Here is a 19,977-nt window from a genome sequence, read left to right as displayed (position 1 = left end):
CCATCTGTGATCTTTTTACAAATTTCTTCCTCTAATTCCAATTGACTATTGGGTGGTCAGTAATATAATCCCATTAACGTGGATATAACTTTCTTATTCCTCAGTTCTACCTCTAAAGTCTCAATAGACAAGCTCTCCAGTCTGTCTTGACTGAGCACTTCTGTGACATTTCCCTGACTGGTAATGTCACCCCTCTCCCTTTTATCTCTCCCACTGTTTCACGACCAAAGCAACAGAACCCTGGAATTTATATTGATTAAAAACAATAATGGTCCTTGCACTCTCTTTTGTGGCACACTACTGGACACAGGACTCACGTCTGGGAAACAATTCTCGACCATCACCCTCTTCTTCTTATCACTGAATCCAGTCCACTATTTCCACCTGCATATCATGTGATGTGACCTTCCAGACTAGCTTGTCAAAAGGTAATCTGCAAAGTGCCCTGTTAAAGTTCTTCTCGACAACAACATGTGCTGATTGCTCCCGTGAAAAACTCCCAAGATGTTTGTTCAACTTGCTTTCCTGTGCTGACTGGTAAGGTGTGACACTTCACGCTGCGAGGCAACATTTTTCCTTGTGCCATCTTGAGCTCGTGTGCCATAGGTTTGCCATCTCTGGATTTATAAACGCCATGTAATAATTGGTAACTATAAGATAAACTTGTCATTGAGTAACAGATGATTTGTTTTACCAGGATAAGACCCACTACCTTTGTGTGTTTTGATTTTTTGACTTTTGGTTTTTATTGCAGGGTTCAGCAGATTCTTACACAAGTAGGCCATCGGACTCTGACGTTTCCCTAGAGGAAGATCGAGATGGGATTCGGCGTGAGTCCGAGCAGCAAGCAGCCGTGCAACTTGAGCGAGCCAAAGTAAGTACCTGTGGCTGAACTTTACCTTCTTCAGATAAATCAAGGGAAGAGGAAAATGCTGTTTCAGTGTAATGGACTGGATCCAACTGAATTTTGTCAGAGGTTTCAATCACTTTCTGGAATTTACTGAGTGGCAGATGGAGCCTATATCCCTTATGTAGTTCAGTAGTTAGGTTCATTATCACAGCATTATGCTGAGGAAACTCCTCTCTGATTTGAAATAAGGTCAGTGACCCCATTGATGGGTACTGTAGTTCTGTAGATTAGGAGGCAAGTATTTTTTCAAATTATTTTGCTTTGTTTTATTATCTTTTTTATATACAGTACTTCAATGTATATTTATTATTAACAGTGCTTTTAGAAAATAGTCCATTTTAATTTTAAGAGTTTTTAAATGTTTCTGAATGTTAGAGTTGCTAGCAATCTGTTAAAGTCACTTAGAGATCTGGCAGAGACAATACTTTGTGCCAAGAGCTAACAGGGTCAGTTCAGAGTGGAATCTTGGCAGGATGCTGCAACAGCTAAGCTGCCTTCCTAAGGTGATTGAGCCTGCAGAAACTACAAGTAGAAATTCTGAAACCATACTAGTTCAAGTTGAAGTTCAGGTTTACTGTATTTCACCATATACACGTATTCCACTTCCACACCCAGATACACAACACAGTACATTTATTGTAATTCACGTTCATACTTGAATAATTGGAACTATTAAGGAGAAGTTCACAAATAAACATATGAGATTATTCTTTGAAACAGGTGGGAATGTTAAGACATAATATACTAAGTTAGATGCAATGAAGTGAATTTCTATAATGAACCAGAGTCCAATACACTGTTCGTGCAGTTAGTCATACAGCTCAGAAACAGGCCCTTCTGCCCAACTTGTCTGTGCTGACCAGGTTGTCTAAACAAGCTCATTCCACTACCCCTCTTCAACCTTTCTATCCATGTACCTGTCTAATGTCTAATTGTAATATACTGATCTTTACCTCTTTATCCAGCAGCTTGTCTCATATAGTCACCACCATTGGTGTGAAAAGGTATCCCCTCAACTCTCTTTTAAATCTTTTTCCTCTCACTATGAACCTGTGCCCTCTAATCATGCTATGGAAAGGAAGACTGTCACCATTCCCTTTATCTTTACCCCTCTATATATTATAAACCTCTACAAGGTCACCCCTCAGCCACTCTTTCCTCCAGGGTATCCAGTCTGTCATAGCTCAAGGCTTCCTGTCCTGGTAACATCCTTCTGAACATTTTCTGCAATCTCTCCAGCTTGATGACATCGTTGCAGAAATGCACACAGTATTCCAAGTGCAATCTCACTAATGCCTTGACACTATTGGCAATAAATTTTGAAGCAACCATGTCATATTACTAAACTTATGAGCATTGCAAATTTGCTTTCATTGTCACTCTCTGAATTTGAAGTCAGTATGGACTTTGAAAGTGTTTATTTCCTCAGGGCTTTCCGTTCTGCCAGCATTACTTCCATGAAAGAGGTTACTGCTGGGCAACTGAAGCAGAAGAAACCACTGCAAAAATTAACACCTAGCTCTTTAAAACAACCAGTCATTTACAAGGTTGCATCAATGATGAAATCCTCAAGCAATCTGGCAATTGATAGAATAAATGGTAGGACACACTCTTGTTTTCCAGAAGGGTACAAATTACAACAGGAGATAGAAAGGACATGCAAAAAGAGCAATATAATGATGGTGATGGGGTATTTCAATATGCAGGTAGATTGGGAAAATCAGAGGTGGGTGCTGGATCTCAAGAGTAGGAATTTGTAGAATGCCTGCGAGATAGCTTTTTAGAGCAGCAAGTGGTTAAGCTCACAAAGGAAAAAGGCAATTCTGAATTGGGTGTTGTATATTGAACCAGATTTGATTAGGGATCTTAAGGTAAAGGAATCCTTAGGAGGTAGTGGTCATATTATGATAGAATTCACCCTGCCATCTGAGAGAGAGAGAGAAGTTAAAGTTGGATATATTGATATTACAGTTGAATAAAGGTAATTCCGGAGGCATGAGAGAGGAGCTGGCCAACGTTGGAAGGGGGCGTTAGCAAGGATGACAGCAGAACAGCAATGGCCGGAGTTTCTGGAAGTAATTCAGAAGGTGTGAAATTCGTTCATCCCACAGAAGAAGAAACATTCTAAAAGGAGGGAATGATGACAAAAACTAAGTTCAAATTCAAACCTAATTATCATGCCCCCAGTCCAGCGTAGACATCGCGCTACACCAGCTCCAGTGTCTCCCCTCCTGGCACTGCAATAGGTAACATCTTGGCATGCCTAGTCCTTGCTACAACTGAGGCCGCGTTGCTTCCCAGCAGTTGGTATTGCCAATAAACGAGTGAAATGGACTCGCAGTATTCTATGTTACCAATGTCTACAGGGTCTTGCAATCACAAGAAAAATGTCCAAGATGACTACTCGCTGTTAGACTGCACACCACCCTGGCGCAAAGACTCCGCCAGGAAGCTACGTGGTCCGCACCAAGTCCAGCTCCTCCATCTCCTCTGCTAATGAGCAACTCACTGATCAGGAGGACCTGCAGCACTTGAAGTCCTTAATGTCCAGCAGTGTCTTACAGTGGTAAAAAAGACATATAAAATAAGACAAAGATACCTTTTGTTGGCCCCAGGGTGGCAGCTGTGTGCAAGCACGACACCGCCTTACCAGAAGAATTAGCGCGAAGCTAGAGGACTGGGAAGCTTTTAAAAACCAATAAAGGATGACTAATAAAACAATAAGGAGCGAAAAGATGAAATATGAAAGTAAGCTAGCCAATAATATAAGATAGGATGCCAAAATTTTTTTTATAGATACAAAGAATAAAAGAAAAGTGAGAGTGGTTTATCAGACTGCTGAAAAATGACGCTGGAGAGGTAGTAGTGGGGGGAAAAGGAATGGTGGACGATCTCTGTAAGTATTTTGCATCAATCTTCACTGTGGAAGACACAAGCAGAAGTGAGTTTAGTTGCAATTACTAAAGAGAAGGTAATTGGGAAGCCGAAAAGTCTGAAGATAGATGTGGTGTGTGGGACCAGGTGAGATCATCATTATGTGCATTCCCAGAAACCTGGTGTTCCTAACTCACTCTGTGGAGGAGTGGTCAGCCTGCACCTCCCTGAAGTCTGCAATTATCGCTTTACTATTGTCCATTTTGAGACTCGCATCGTTCAACTCCACCTCCTCTTTGTGGGCCGTCTTGTCGTCGTCGTTGATGAGAACAACCACTGTTGTGTCATCGGTGAACTTGACGGTTCAGTTTGAACTGGATCGAGCAGTACAGCCACCTGTCAGCAGCCTGAACAGCAGTGGGCTGAGAATGCAGCCCTGGAAGGTGCCAGTCCTCAGAGCAATGGAGCTAGAGAATGATTCCAGAGGACTGGAAAACCACAAATATCACCAGAAGAAAGGAAAGAAGGTAAAACAGGAAATTATGGACAGGTTAGCCTAACTTCAGTGGTTGGCAAGATGCTAAAATCCATTATTAAGGATGAGGTTTCAGGGTACTTAGAGGCACACAATAGAACAAGCCAAGTCACCAAGGCATTCTATGTCAATCGCCTACAAAATGAAGGAAGAGTTCAAAGTTCAAAATTCATATATCATCTAAGTATGTATGCCATATACAACTTTTAGATTCATCTTCCTGCAGGAAGCCATGGGAAAAGAAACATAATAGAATCCGCTAAAGAAAATCCCCTCACAACAAAGAGCATCAAGCACCCAATGTGCGAAAAAAAACCTTGCAAACAATAACAAAGTAAACAAACAATACACAGAACATGAACCGCAGAGACCCCAAAAGTGAGTCCACAGCCCAGAGATAGTTCAGCACCATAGCCGGTCCAGGAGCCTGATGGCTGTAATCCACAGACACAGAGCCAGTTCAGCACTGCATTCCCATCGCAATCACAAAGAACCACAGAAAGATCGTGGGGAAGCAAAGTGCAGTGAAAGGCTGTGTCCTGATAACTGCTGATCCTGAAGTATGAGGAATGAGTAATTTGGTAAAGGAGAGCTTCTGCAGAAGCTAGAAATCCAAAGCAACAAACACAAAATGCTGGAGGAACTCAGCCTTTCCATAGCATGCACGGAAAGGAATAAACAGTCGACGTTTCGGGATGATTTCCTTCATTGGGAACTTGTTATATACTCATTATCTACAATATTGTTATAATTACTACATACAAAAGCTGAAATCACTGAACTTTAAGATTGCTATGTAAATGTAACCAAGCATGCTTGGTTTCTTTTCCAGACAAAACCTGTTGCATTCGCAGTCAGAACAAATGTCACTTACTGTGGCGCCCTGGATGAAGACGTGCCAGTGCCAGGAACTGCCATCTCCTTTGATGCCAAAGACTTCCTACATATTAAAGAAGTAAGTCACTGAGATTCATTAACGGGAAGTAGATTCTGTCAACCCTGGGTATTTAAATAGCATCAATAATAGCACCCATCACTATGACTCTCACAGATCAGTGTGAAATCCTGTATAATCTTAGCCTGTTTCAGTGGGCTCAGTGCCTGAAAGTTAGTGTGTTTCTAAAGTTGTAAGCCTTGAAACCATATCTGAATAAACATTGGTCAGGCTGTAGGAAGGAAGCTTTCTCAGTCCGAAACAATATCTTAAAACTGATGGGTGAAAGCAGCATTTTTCATGTTCTGCCATGGTCTGTACCGGACTTGAAATGGTGATTGTCCATCATGTCCAACGATGATGGGAAACCCGTGCGAGAGAGATTTTAAAGTGGAAAAGCCATTGCACTGAGTCAGTTCCACTCTCTTGACCCCAGAAACCCAAGTCCAGTGGTACAAACAAGGGTCACAAACTGAGGTCTTCCTTGGTTGCAGTGGATAACCGTGACATCTTCCCTGCCTTGTTGTGCCCTTCACTCTCCATGGAGCATTGCAGCTCCACTTTCCCAGCTGTCGAATCTCACAATAGATCTTATCTGCCCAGTCCGCCAGAGCTGACTTCACATGTCAGGACAGGCATGTCCCTTGTTAACTGGGTATGAGGCCCACTGGCTACCCTCACCTGCTTTAGCTTGCCTGTTGGTGTGCTGTACCATGATGTGGCCACTGTCGCACGTGAACAGCCAATTGGAGCCGGGGTGAGAGCTGAGTGTCCTGTGGAAACCAAAGGTGAGTGAGCTGCCTCAGAATGGACACAACAAGCTCCTTCATCAGGGGTGATACCCCTCCCTGGATACTCCATATACCCCTGCCTTGAAGTGATAGGTGTGAAACTAGATGGTGAGATAATTGGAACAATGCCAGAAACAGACAGCATCTGTGATAATGTAAAATGACAGAGAAAGAGGTGGGAGAATTGAACAGGGTAAGAGCAGAGTAAATGTGTGATTATCCTGATGAAGGGTCTTGGCCCGAAACGTCGCCAGTGCTTCTCCTTATAGATGCTGCCTGGCCTGCTGTGTTCCACCAGCATTTTGTGTGTGTTGTTTTTATGTTTCTCTGACTGTGTTGCTAATTAGCAGGGATGTGTGGTCATGCCCAGCTGGTGAGGCCATACAAAGAGACCATAAGATCATCGGAATTTGGAACAGAACCCATTGAGTCGGTTCTGCCATTCGATCATGGCTGGTTTATTATCCCTCTGAACCCCATTCTCCTGCCTTCTCCTCAGACCCTTTAATGCCGTTATTAATCAAGATCTTATCAACCTCCACTTTAAATATATCCAATGACATGGACTCTGCAGCCATCTGTGGCAATGAATTCCACAGATTCCCCACTTTCCAGCTAAAGATAATTTTCCTCATCTCTGTTCGAAAGGCACATCCTTCTACTCTGAGGCTGTGCCTTCTGGTCCTAGTCTTCCCCACTGTAGGAAACATCCTCTCCACATCCACTCTATCTAGGCCTTTCAAAATTCGAGATGTTGCAATGATATTCACCACTTATTTCTCTCATCTCCAGCAAGTACATGCCCAGAACCATCAGATGTGCCTTGCACGTTAACCCTTTCATTCCTGGGATCATTCTCATGAACCTCCTCTGGGCCCTCTCCAATGCCAGCAAATCCTTTCTTCAAATAGGGGCCAAAAATTTTTCACAATTCTCCAAGTGCTGGCTGACCAATGCCTTATAAAGTCTCAGCATTATATCCTCACTTTTATATTCCAGTCCTCTCCAAATGAAGAGAGAAACTGAGCCAAAATCACAGATGGATGAGTTCCAGCAGGAATGGCCAAATCTGATATCAGCAGAAAAAGCGAGTTAACTATAGTTGAAGAATTTAGTATGACCAGTTAACTGTATTGTAAATGATTAGATAATCACTTGGATCTTTGCAGGAGTGAAGCTATTGAAAATTCCTTTGATTCCAAGAGTGAATGGGATAATCAAGTTCTGTGAATTGTGAATTTCTGGCAACAAGATTGAAGTTTGTATGTCAATGTCCCTTTCCATTACAAATATATGAACGTGGGAAACAGGGGTAGGCCAATTAACCCACTGAGTGTGAACCACCATTCAATAATATCATGGTCTCAACAATAGTTCTTCACTCTTCCCCCAATACACCTTGAATTTCTTGTGGCTCAGATATCTATCTGTCTCTACCTTGAATATATTAATAATTCTGCCTTCACAATTCTCTGAGGCAAAGTATTCCAAAGATTCATCAGCACCCTAAGAGAAGACATTCCTTCTTGTCCCTGTCTTAAATGGGAAACCCTTTATTCGGAAATGTTGCGCTTTGTTCTAGATAGGGGAAACATCTTCTCAGCATTTACCCTGTGCACCCCGTTCAGAATCTTATACATATTCTTTTATACCCCAAAGCACATAGGCCCATGTTGTTTATCCCCATTCATTTATCAGCCCCTTCATCTCTGCACCAACAAAGTGAATGTTCTCTGCATGGCCATCAATATAAATTCAATGGATTCCCATTAAATAGGCCATATCGGGACCAGGACATTTTGGCCCAGTTAAGCGGCTGCCCCAGTTAGCCAAAGTTTCATGGAAATCTTTTAAAAAATACAAAAGAAGACAAACTATGATTTAACTGTATCAAATTATGTATTTATATTAAATACAGAACAAATTAGAAAACTATCAATACTACTGCAATACTATAAAACTCTACATAGTTCCAAATAATTATCAACTGAGGGATTTATCCAGTGTACGTGTTCTGTAGATTGACTGTAAGTGAACAAAATCAGTACAGACACCTAGTGTAGATAATGGTACCTGCCTTCATAAAATGCTATTGACAATTGTTTTCTCCAAATCTTCATTTTCATTGTAACATTCAAGGTGATTGCCAATACCTTCAAATTCTTCATAGTTCCTAAGTAAAATTGTTTCATTTTCACTCCCGGCCTTTTCTGGCATCTCCAAGCCTGAATGCTTGTGCAAAACAGTTCTGAATTATCTTACTGTTTATTTCTCACCAACTATCAGTGACAAAAATCATTGCTTTCTGAGCACAAATGCATGCAACTGACACTACTTAAAAACAGTTTGCTTTAAGCACGGTGTAGTGGCTAGAGGCCTCACAAGTGCAAGTGGCTAACACTAGTTAGAAACTGTTCAGCAACAACCTTCTGTCCCATTTAATAGCACCCAAATAACCAAAGAGAGTCCAGCTACTTTCTCTATTAGTTTTTGTTCTTTAAGAGTTGTCCCAAATTACAGCTGCCCTGATTAACTGATAGCCCAATTAACCGGAATCCACTGTGTATTATTCCTTAATCATGGAGACCATAAGTGTACTCCAGATATGGTCTCTGTAAAGTTGTATCAAAATTACAGTGAAGTCTGACATTCTATTAACTTTCATAAAGACTTGCTGCATATGTATGCTAGTTCTGTCACAGAAATTCCACTTTCCAACAATATTGTCTAATATTGTTCCTTTTAAATATAATTTTTCTTTTCTTCTTCCTTCCAAAATGGGTAACTTCACATTTTCTCACAACAAAGTCCACTTGATTTCCTACTTATTTAATCTGTTGTTACCTTCTTGTAGACTTTTTGAGTCTTCCTTACAACTTGCTAAACTACTTTTTATATCATCTGCAAATTTGGTTTAGGTACATTAGGTCGCTTCATGTGGGTCATTAGTACAGATATTAAATTCTCAAGGATCTAGCACTGATATGAGCCCATGCTCCCTTAATATGGTCTTGTTGGCTGTGATGTTCCAATGGTATTCCAGTGGGTAAGACGAAGGAGCACATACCAATCCTCATAGAGGGATCAGAAGTGGAGAGAGTGAGCAGCTTCAAGTTTCTGGGTGTCAAGATTTCTGAGGATTTAACCTAGTCCCAACATATCAACGTAGTTATAAAGAAGGCAAGACAAGGACGATACTTTATTAGGAGTTTGAAAAGATTTGGCATGTCAAAAATACACTCAAAAACTTCTATAGTTGTACCGTGGAGAGCATTCTGACAGGCTGCATCACTGTCTGGTATGGGGGGGCTACTGCACAGGACAGAAATAAGCTGCAGAAGGTTGTAAATCTAATCAGCTCCATCTTGGGTAACTGATGCCCTCAAACTTAAACTGATGCCCTCTAGTTGTAGACACCTCTACTATGGGAAATAGACATTGCCTAGATACCCTACCTATTGCCTCTCATAATTTTAAATACCTCAACCATGTTACCTCTAATTCTCCAACTCTTACTATCTTGCCTTTCAGTTAGTCCTGATGAAGGGTCTCGGCCCGAAACGTCGACAGTGCTTCTCCCTATAGATGCTGCCTGGTCTGCTGTGTTCCATCAGCATTTTGTGTGTGTTGTACCTCTAATTCTCCTTCACTCCAAAGAAAAGAAGACCTTGCCTATCCAGTCTCTCCCAATAACTCAAACCCTCTAATCTAGGTCACATCCATGTGAATCTTTTCTGCATCCTCTCAATCTTAACTACATCCTTTCTGTCAGAGCTGCAGAACAGTAGTTCAATTTTGACAAAACCAACATTCATGCAACTTAAGCCCATAAGACCAGAAGATATTGGAGCAGAATTTGGCCATTCAGCCCTCAAGTCTGTTCCGTCATTTCATCATGGCTAATCCATTTCTCTCTCAAGCCCAAATCTGTAACTCTTCATGCCCTGAATAATCAAGAACCAATCAACCTCTGCCTTAAATATACCCAGTGACTGGTCTCTACAGCTGCCTGTGGTATCAAATTCCACAGATTCACCACTCTCTGGCTAAAGAAATTCATCCTCATCTCCATTCTAAATGCATGTCCCTCTATTCTGAGACTGCGCCCTCTGGTCCTAGACTCACCCACCGTAGGAAACATTCTCTCCCATCCACTCTATCTAGATAGATAGATAGATAGATACTTTATTCATCCCCATGGGGAAATTCAACATTTTTTCCAATGTCCCATACACTTATTGTAGCAAAACTAATTATATACAATACTTAACTCAGTAAAAATATGATATGCATCTAAAATCACCCTCTCAAAAAGCATTAATAATAGCTTTTAAAAAGTTCTTAAGTAGTTTACTTAAATACATTGAGTCCTAACCCCGGCATCTAGTCCTAACTATGTTCTTCATCTAGTCCTTTCAACATTTGATTGGTTGCAATGAGCTCCACTCTTATTCTTCTGAATTCCAGTGAGTAAAGGCCAAGAACCAGCAATCAATTCTCATAGGATAAGCTTTTCATTTCCAGAATCATTCTCATGAACCTCCTCTGAACCCTCTCAAATGTCAACACATTCTTTTATTGGCCAGCAGGAACTAGTCCACAAATTAGTGGATTTGAATGAATGAAGGACAGTGGAAGTAGATAAAAAGAACTACTGTCTACAAATGAGTGGATTCAGATGAATGAAGGACAGCAGTAGCAGACAAATCAATCCAACCAGTTGTCTTTCCCCCCACCCCCATTTAGTGGACTCTGGGATAATTGAATCAGAACAATTGAATTTGGACACAAGGAGCTCCTGTTGATGAATGATCAACACTTGCTTAATTAAGGGGCGCGAAGCTGCTCATAATACACCAAGTGAGACCTCACCAGTGCCTTATAAAGACTCAGCTATACAACCTTGCTTTTATATTCTAGTCCTGTATAAAATTTATATCATGAAGTCACAACTCTTAATACTCATTGTCTTAGCTGATGAAGATAAACATGCTATATGTCTTCCTCACCACCCTATTTCCATTTTTAAGGGAGTACATACAGTTTCTCTGTTATATCACACACTCCAGATCCAACCTGCGCAATATCGTTTGTCTTTCCCTTCAATCTCACACCATTCTTTGCCATAGATGGTGCATCCCATCTCTACAGACTTCCTTTCTCTCTCAAATATGCCTTGGCTGAGATTCATAAAATACTTGTTTTTAAAATGTCGGCCACCATTGATTTACTGTCTCGCTTTTTAATCTAATTTCCTAGCCAACTTTAAGCTCCCATTTCCCTGACAAACCATTGGACAGAAATTTTACAAGACAGTGAAGAAAAAGAATGTGTAAAACAAGAAGTTAGTGCAAAGAAAGCACAATCACTAACAAGACCGTGGCAGTTCAGGAAAGGATGAGGCAGTATTAGAGTTACGCAGTTGCTTCAAGGGCCTGTTTGCAGGAACGTAGCTGTTCTTGAACTTGTCTGTGTGGAACTTCAAGTTTCTGTTAGCAGTGAGAAGATGGTTTCCCAGATAGTGGGGATCCTTGATGATAGATGCAGCCTTCCTGAGACAGGCTTGCTGTCAGTGGTGGGGAGGGCTACGCAAATTAATGCAGTGTGTAGCAAGACCATGAGCGAGGACAGGCAGGTGATAGGGTGAAATAACAGTGGGATGAGCTAAAGCGAAACAGAGGGCCAAAATAGAAAAAGGGCAATGAATGCAGGACAGAAGTGTTATATTTGAATCCACACCCAATACGGAGTAAGGTAGATGATCTTGAAACACAGTTTGAGATTGGCAGGCATGAATTTGTGGGCATCACTGAATCATGGCTAAAAGAATTTCATAGCTGGGAACTTAAAATCCAAGGATACACCTTGTATCAAAAGGACAGGCAGGTCAGTAGAGGGGGCGTCGTGGCTCTGTTGATAAAAAATGAAATCAAATTCTTAGAATGAGTTGACACAGGATTGGAAGATGCAGTGTCTTTGTGGGTAGAGTTAAGAAACTAAAAGGGTAAAAGACCCAAATTAGAGTTACATACAGGTCTCTAATAGTAACCAGGATATGGGATATAAATTACAGTGAGAGGTAGAAAAGGCATGTAATAAGGGTAATGTTACAATAGTCATGGGGGAATTCAATATGCAGGTAGTTTGGGGAAATCAGGTTGGTGCTGGATACCGAGAAAGGGGATTTGTAGAATGCCCCTAAGATGGATTTTTAGAGCAGCTTGTGGATGAGCCCACTAGGAGAAAGCAAATTCTGGATTGGTTGTTGTGTAATGAACCAGATTTGATTAGGGAGCTTAAGGTTGAGGAACCCTTTGGAGTCGGTCATCATAATATGATATAATTCACCTTGTACTTTGAGAGGGAGAAGATAAAATCAGACTTATTGGTATTACAGTGGAGTAACGGGAATTCAACAGGCATGAAAGAGGAACTGGCCAAATTTGATTAGAAGGGGGCACTGTCAGGAGTGATGGCAGTACAGCAATGGCTGGACTTTCTGGGGGCAAGTCGGAAGGCACAGTATAGATACATCCTAAAGATGAAAAGTATTCTAAAGGGAGGATGAGAGAACGGTTGCTGAAAGAACTGGCAAAGACAGCACAAAAGCAAAAGTGAGGTAATCTAATATAGCAAAAATTAATGGGAAGTTGGTGGATTGCTAGAAGCTTTTGAAAACCAATGGGAGGAAAAAAAAAGATAAGAGACAAGATGAAAATATTAAGGTAGTCTAGCAAATAATATAAAAGAAGATGTAAAAAGTTTTTCAGATATATAAAGAGCAAAAGAGAGGTGAAAGTGGATATTGGACCATTAGAAAGTGACACTGGAGAAGTAGTAATAGCAGACAAAGAAATGGCAACAACCTTAATAAGTGTTTTGCATCTTTATTCATTGTGGAAGACATGAGCAGTATACCAGAAATTTGATAGCGTTGGAGGAGGAAGTGAATGTAGTTGCTATTACTAAAGAGAAGGTGCTTGGGAAGCTGAAAGGTCTGAGAGTAGATATATCACCTGGGCTAGGCGGAATACATCTCAGTGTTCCAAAATAGGCAGCTGAAGAGATTGTGGAAGCATTAGAAATGTCCTTTCAAGAATCACTAGATTCTGGAATGGTTTAAGAGATAGGTACATATAGCTTGGTAAAATAGAGGGCTATAAGTAAGGCTAGTAATTTCTAAGGTACGGACATGTTCGGCACAACTTTGTGGGCCGATGGGCCTGTATTGTGCTGTAGGTTTTCTATATTTCTATGACTGCAAAATAGCAAAAACCACTCCACTCTTTAAGCACAGAGGGAGTAGAAGAAAGGAATTTATACACCATTTAGCCTGACTTCAGTGGTTGGGAAAACATTGGAGTCCATTATTAAGGTTGAGGTTTTGATGAACTTAGAGACACGTGATAAAATAGGCTGAAGTCAGCATGGTTTCTTTAAGGGGAAGTCTTGCCTGACAAATTTGTTGGACTTCTTTGAGGAAATAATAGGCAGGATAGACAAAGGGGAGTTGGTGGATGTTGTTTACTTGGATTTTCAGAAGGCTTTTGACAAGGTGCCGCAAAAGAGGCTGCTTAACACGATAAGAGCCCAAGATACCAGCATGGATAGAAGACTGGCTGACTGGCAGGACCAAAGAGTGGGAATAAAGGGGGCCTTTGCTTTTTCGCTGCCTGTAACTGGTGATGTTCCACAGGGTTCAGTATTGGGACCGCAACTTTTCACATTATATATTAATAATCTGGATGAAGTAATTGATGGTTTTGTCTGCAGATGTCTGCAGATGATACAAAGATAGCTGGTGGTATGTAGTGTTGAAGAAACAGATGGTCTGCAAAAGGACCTAGACTGTTTGGGAGAATGAGGAAAGAAGTGGCAGTTGGAATATAGTGTAAGGAAGTCTTTGGTCATGTACTTTGGTAGAAGGAATAAAGGTGTGGAATATTTTCTAAATGAAGAGAAAATTAAAAAATCAGAAGTGCAAAGGGACTTGGGAGGCCTTGTGCAGGATTCCCTAAGGGTTAACTTGCAGCTTGAATCAGTGACAGGAAGGCAAATGCACTGATAGCATTCATTTCAAGAGGACAAGAATATACTGCCAGAACAAGGCTTAAAAGGCATTGGTCAGACTACACTTGGAGAATTGTGAGCATTTTTCTGCTCCAGATCTTTGAAAAGATGTGCTGGCATTGGAGAGGGTCCAAAGGTGGTTCACAAGAATGATTCCAGGCACGGAAAGGGTTAACATATGGGCAGCGTTTGATGGCTCTGGGCCTTTACTCATTGGAACTTGGAAGAATAAGGGTGATCTCATTGAAACCTATTGAATATTGAAAGGCCTTGATAGAGTGGATGTGGAGATGTTGTTTCCTGTAGTGGTTGAGTCAAGGACAGAAGGGTACAGCCTTAGAATAGAAAGATGTTCATTTAGAACATCAGATGAGGAGGTATTTCCTTAGCCAGAGGGGGGTGAATCTGTGGTATTCATTGTCATGGATGTCTGTGGAGGGAAGAACATGGGGTATACTTAAAATGGAGATTGATGGGTTCTTATTAGTCAGGGTGCCAAAGATTACAGGGAGAAGGCAGGAGAATGGGTTTGAGAGGCATAATGAATCAGACATAATCATAATAAATGGAGTAGACTCAATGGCCTAATTCTGCTCCTATGTTTATGGTGCTGCAGCTCTACCTTTGATGTACCAGACTGTGTCCATTACTCTCGGTAGCCCCTTGCATAGCTCTGTGTTGGAATTGTCATAGCTGGCCCCATGATGCAACTAGAATCCCAGAGAAGTAAAGCATAGAAACAAGCCCTTTGGTCCATCTCCTCCATGACTAAACCACCTAAACTGCCTTTTCCCATCGAGCTGCACTGGAACCACAGCCCTCCATACCCCTACCTTCCATGTACTTCTCCAAACTTCTCTTAAATGTTGAAATCGAGCTTGCATGCACCTCTTTTCTGACAGCTTGATCCACACTCTCACAGCCCTCAGAGTGTAGAAGTTTCACCTCATGTTCCCCTTAAATTTCTCACCTCTCACTCTTAATCCATGACCTCTGGTTGTAGTACCACCCAACCTCAGTAGAAAAAGCTTGCTTCCATTTAACCAACCTCTACCCCTCATAATTTTGTATAGCTCTATCAAATCCCCTCTCAATCTTCTGTGTTCCAAAGAATATGGTCCTAACCTATTCAATCTTTCCTTATAACTCAGGTCCTCCAGACCCAGCAACATCCTTGTAAATTTTCTCTGCACTCTTTCAACCTTGCTTTCATCTTTTCCTGTAGGTAGGTAACCAAAACTGCACACAATACTCCAAATTAGGCCTCACCAATGTCTTACCACACTCCTCAGTGCCCGATTGTTAACTGTGTAAGACCTGCTCTGTTTGGTCCTACCAAAGTGCAAGACCTCACCCTTGTCTGCATAAATTCTACCTGCTATTTTTCAGCCCATTTTTCCTTCTGCAAGCCATAATAGCCTTCCTCAGTGTTCACCACAACCCCAAACTTGGTGTCATCCACAAATTTGCTGATCCAGTTAATCACGTTATCACCTATCTACCAATCCCCAATCACCACAGCGTGCCTCTTCTCTCCTGAGCCGCAGAGACCTGACCACTGAGACTTTCCTCTGTTAGGTCATGCCCCCCAACAGTGATATCCCTGTTCTTGAGGGTATAGCCACAGGGGCACTCTGCACTGGCTGCTTAACCCCTTCCTGAACATCACCCAGTTTCCTGTGTCCTGCGCCTTGGATATAACTACCTCTCTATATGTCCTATCTATCACCCCCTCAGCTTCCTGAATGATCCGGAGTTCATCCAGTTCCAGTCCCAACTTTTTTTTAATTTTTATTTAGTGTCATGTAGCTCTGTTTTTTAAAAATTTATTTATTAAATTTTAGAAAATTACAAGAATAAAAGAGATGATGAAATAGTGAAAAAAATAATATTAACCCTCCCCCCCCCCTTAACCCTTGTCTAAAGAAAGAAAAAAAAGAAGAGAAAGATAGCCTGGATATCGGAGGATCCCCACATGCTCCATGGAGTTCAAAATAATTTTAATATTTATTTTTACTTTCCCCAATTACTTTATAATTTTATCTTCAAAGGACCTATGTATGTAATCCTATCTTTTGTAAGTATGGGAGCCAAATTTTCAAAAATATATCATATTTACTTCTTAGATTATATGTAATTTTTTCAAGTGGAATACAACTATGTATTTCATTATTCCAACAATCCATAGTTAAATATAAATCAGATTTCCAAGTAACTGCGATAACGTTTTTGGCTACTGCCAATGCAAATTTTATAAATTTTTTCTGATACTTATTCAATTTAAGTTTCGGTATTGTCCCTTCAATGTCTCCTAATAAAAATAATACTGGACTATGCAGGAGTTGTACTCCAGTAATTTGTTCCAATAAAAGTCTTAGATTTATCCAAAATGGTTGAATTTTAAAACAAGACCAAGTAGAATGTAAAAAAGTACCAATTTCTTGATTACATCGAAAACATTGGTCAGACATATTTGAATTTAACCTATTTATTTTCTGTGGTGTTATATATAATTGATGTAAAAAATTATATTGTATTAATCTAAGTCGAACATTTATTGTATTTCTCATACTATCAGAACATAATCTTGACCAGTTTTTTCCATCAATTTTAACATTCAAATCAGATTCCCATTTTTGTCTTAATTTATGAATTCCTGATTTAATTGGCTGTTTTTGAATCAAATTATACATACAAGATGTAAATTTTTTAATTTTTCCATTTTGAATTAATATTTCTATTTCACTAGGTTTTGGCATCAACATTGTTTGTCCCAGATTTTCTCGTAAATAAGCCTTTAATTGAAAATAACAGAAAAGAGTGTTATTTGATATTTTATATTTATTTTTTAATTGATCAAACGACATCAATATTCCTCCTTCAAAACAATCACCTATATATTTAATCCCCTTTTGGAACCAATTATGTAAAAGTTTATTATCCATTGTAAAAGGAATAAGTCTATTTTGAATTAAAGTTCTTTTTACTAATAAAGATTTCTTTATCTCATCGTCCATATTTACCTTATTCCATAAATCAATCAAGTGTCTTAATATAGGAGATTCTTTTTTTTCCCGTATCCATTTGGATTCCCATTTATATATAAAATCTTCTGGTATGTTTTCTCCTATCTTATCTAATTCTATTCTAATCCATGCCAGTTTTTCTTCATCAAAAAAAGACACAATAAATCTAAGTTGATTTGCTTTATAATAATTCTTAAAATTTGGAAGTTGTAACCCTCCTAAATCAAATTTACATGTCAATTTTTCCAATGATATTCTTGACATCTTTCCTTTCCAAAGAAATTTCCTTACATATTTATTCAGTTCTTGAAAAAACTTCTGAGGTAATTGTATTGGTAAAGTTTGGAATAGATATTGCAATCTAGGAAATATATTCATTTTTACAGCATTAACTCTACCTTTTAATGTTATTGGTAACATCATCCATTTATCAAGATCCTCTTTTATTTTTTTTAATAATGGAAAATAATTTTGTTTATATAATTTTTTTACATCATTATCAACTCTAATACCTAAATATTTTATCCCATTTATTGACCATCAAAATGGAGTTACTAATCGACATTAATTATAATTTCCTTTGGTAAGGGGTAAAATTTCACTTTTATCCCAATTTACTTTATACCCTGATACTTTCCCATATTCTTCCAATCTAAAAAATAATCTTTGCAAAGATAGATAGATAGATAGATACAATAAGATTGCAGTGGGTTTGTTAAGTAAATCAAAACATCATCAGCAAATAAGTTAATCTTATATTCTTCTTGATTAACTCTAAAGCCCCCGATATCTGAATCTGTTCTAATTAATTCAGCTAATGGTTCTATTGCCAATACAAATAAAGCAGGTGATAATGGGCAGCCTTGTCTAGTTGACCTCGTTAAGCAAAATGGTGTTGAAATCTGACCATTTGTAACTACTTTAGCTTGAGGATTAGTATTTAAGGTTTTAATCCATTGTATAAAAGATCCATATTTTTCCAATACCTTAAATAAAAAATCCCATTCCAATCTATCAAATGCTTTTTCTGCATCCAAAGCAATTGCCACACTGATTTCCTCTCTTTTTGGTGCCAAATGAATTATACTAAGTAACCAGGTTATATTATCCATTGATTGTCTGTTTTTAATAAAGCCTGTTTGATCCATATGTATTAATTTGGGTAAATATTTAGATATTCTATTAGATAAAATTTTTGCTATTATTTTATAATCTGTATTCAACAAAGAAATAGGCCTATATGATGTTGGTTTTAAAGGATATCTTTTTTTGGCAATACAGTTATGATCGTTGTTAAAAAAGATTGTGGGAGTTTATGCATTCTTTCCACTTGGTATATTAATTCCATAAAAGGAGGAATTAATAAATCTTTAAATTTTTTATAAAATTCAGGAGGAAAACCATCTTCTGGGGATTTATTTCCCTGAAGTGATCCTAAAGCTTCTTCAACCTCTTTTAATGTAAAGGGCATATCTAATCCTTTCTGTTCTTCCAAATTTAATTTTGGAAGGGTTATTTGTGATAAAAATTTATCTATCTCAGCAATCTTATTTTGTGATTCTGATTGATATAGTTCAGTATAAAAATTTTTTTAAGTTTCATTAATTTCTAAAGGTTTATAAGTAACCTTATTTACACTTGTTCTAATTGCATTTATTGTTTTAGAAGCCTGTTCTGTTTTCAACTGCCAAGCAAGAATTTTATGTGATCTTTCACCTAATTCATAATATTTCTGTTTAGTTCTCATAATTACTTTTTCTGTACAATATGTCTGGAGTGTATTATATTGTAGTTTTTTATTAACAAGTTGTCTTCGTTTTTCTTCTGTCATATATCTTTGAGATTCTTTTTCTAACTTTATGATATCTTTTTCCAATTGATCTATTTCTGCCATGTATTCCTTCTTAATTTTAGACGTATAACTTATAATCTGACCCCTTAAATATGCTTTCATCGCTTCCCATAATACAATTTTATCCTCAACTGAATGTAAATTTGTATCCAAAAAAATTGAATCTGTTTTTTCATAAAATCACAAAAATCTTGACGTTTTAATAAAATTGAATTAAATCTCCATCTATAAATCAATTCCTCCTTATCCATTATTATCATTGTCATTATCAAGGGGGAATGATCTGACAGTATTCTTGTTTTATATTCCACACTTTTCACTCCATCTTGAATATTTTTTGATAATAAAAAAAAATCAATCCTTGAGTAAGTTTTATGTCTATTTGAATAAAATGAATAATCTCTGTCTCTTGGATTAATTTTTCTCCATATATCAATCAGGTTTAAGTCTTTCATTAATGATAAAGTTAGTTTTATTACTTTTGATTTTGTAGCAACTTTAGTTGACCTATCCAAAACTGGATCTAAACAACAGTCCCAACTTTTTAATACGGATTGTCAGAAGCTGCAGCTGGAAGTACTTCTTGCAGGTGTAGTCATCAGGGATACTGGAGGTCTTCCTGCCTTCCCACATCCCACAAGAGGAGCATTCAAATATCTTGCCTGGCAGCTCTACCGTTCTAACTGAGCAGATGTAAAGAAGGGAAAGAAAGAACAAACTGAACCTTGAGCTTTTCCTTTTTGCCTTCTCTGAAGCCTCAAAAAGCTAAAGCCTCACCACTCTGACTCTATCCACTCAGACGATGGTCGCAGAGCTTGCCACTGCCTTCCTTTAATTTACTCTTGCTAATCAATCCCAAACACCGACTGGTCACTGGTGTGAGCTCAAGTAAGATGCCATGATTCACTGCTGCATTTTTCTACTTGGGCAGTGGACCTGAGTGAAATCCCCTCCACTCAAACTTCTGATATCCAGATTGGTCGCT

At 38.9% G+C, this 19,977-nt stretch overlaps 1 protein-coding gene across 4 annotated transcripts in view; it reads left to right on the top strand.

The window, feature by feature from the left end:
- cacnb4a (calcium channel, voltage-dependent, beta 4a subunit) overlaps nucleotides 1-19,977 on the top strand; it is a 441,145-nt gene that overhangs the window by 310,897 nt on the left and 110,271 nt on the right. For all 4 annotated transcript variants that reach the window (XM_073026725.1, XM_073026733.1, XM_073026742.1 and 1 more), the window contains 2 exons: nucleotides 755-874; nucleotides 5,152-5,274. In XM_073026725.1, the coding sequence (XP_072882826.1) occupies nucleotides 755-874; nucleotides 5,152-5,274 (243 nt within the window). The remainder of the gene's footprint in view (nucleotides 1-754; nucleotides 875-5,151; nucleotides 5,275-19,977) is intronic.

Source organism: Hemitrygon akajei, chromosome 2 (genome assembly GCF_048418815.1).
Source record: "Hemitrygon akajei chromosome 2, sHemAka1.3, whole genome shotgun sequence".
NCBI classification, from domain to species: domain Eukaryota; kingdom Metazoa; phylum Chordata; class Chondrichthyes; order Myliobatiformes; family Dasyatidae; genus Hemitrygon; species Hemitrygon akajei.
This window is presented reverse-complemented; position numbering and strand designations above follow the sequence as displayed.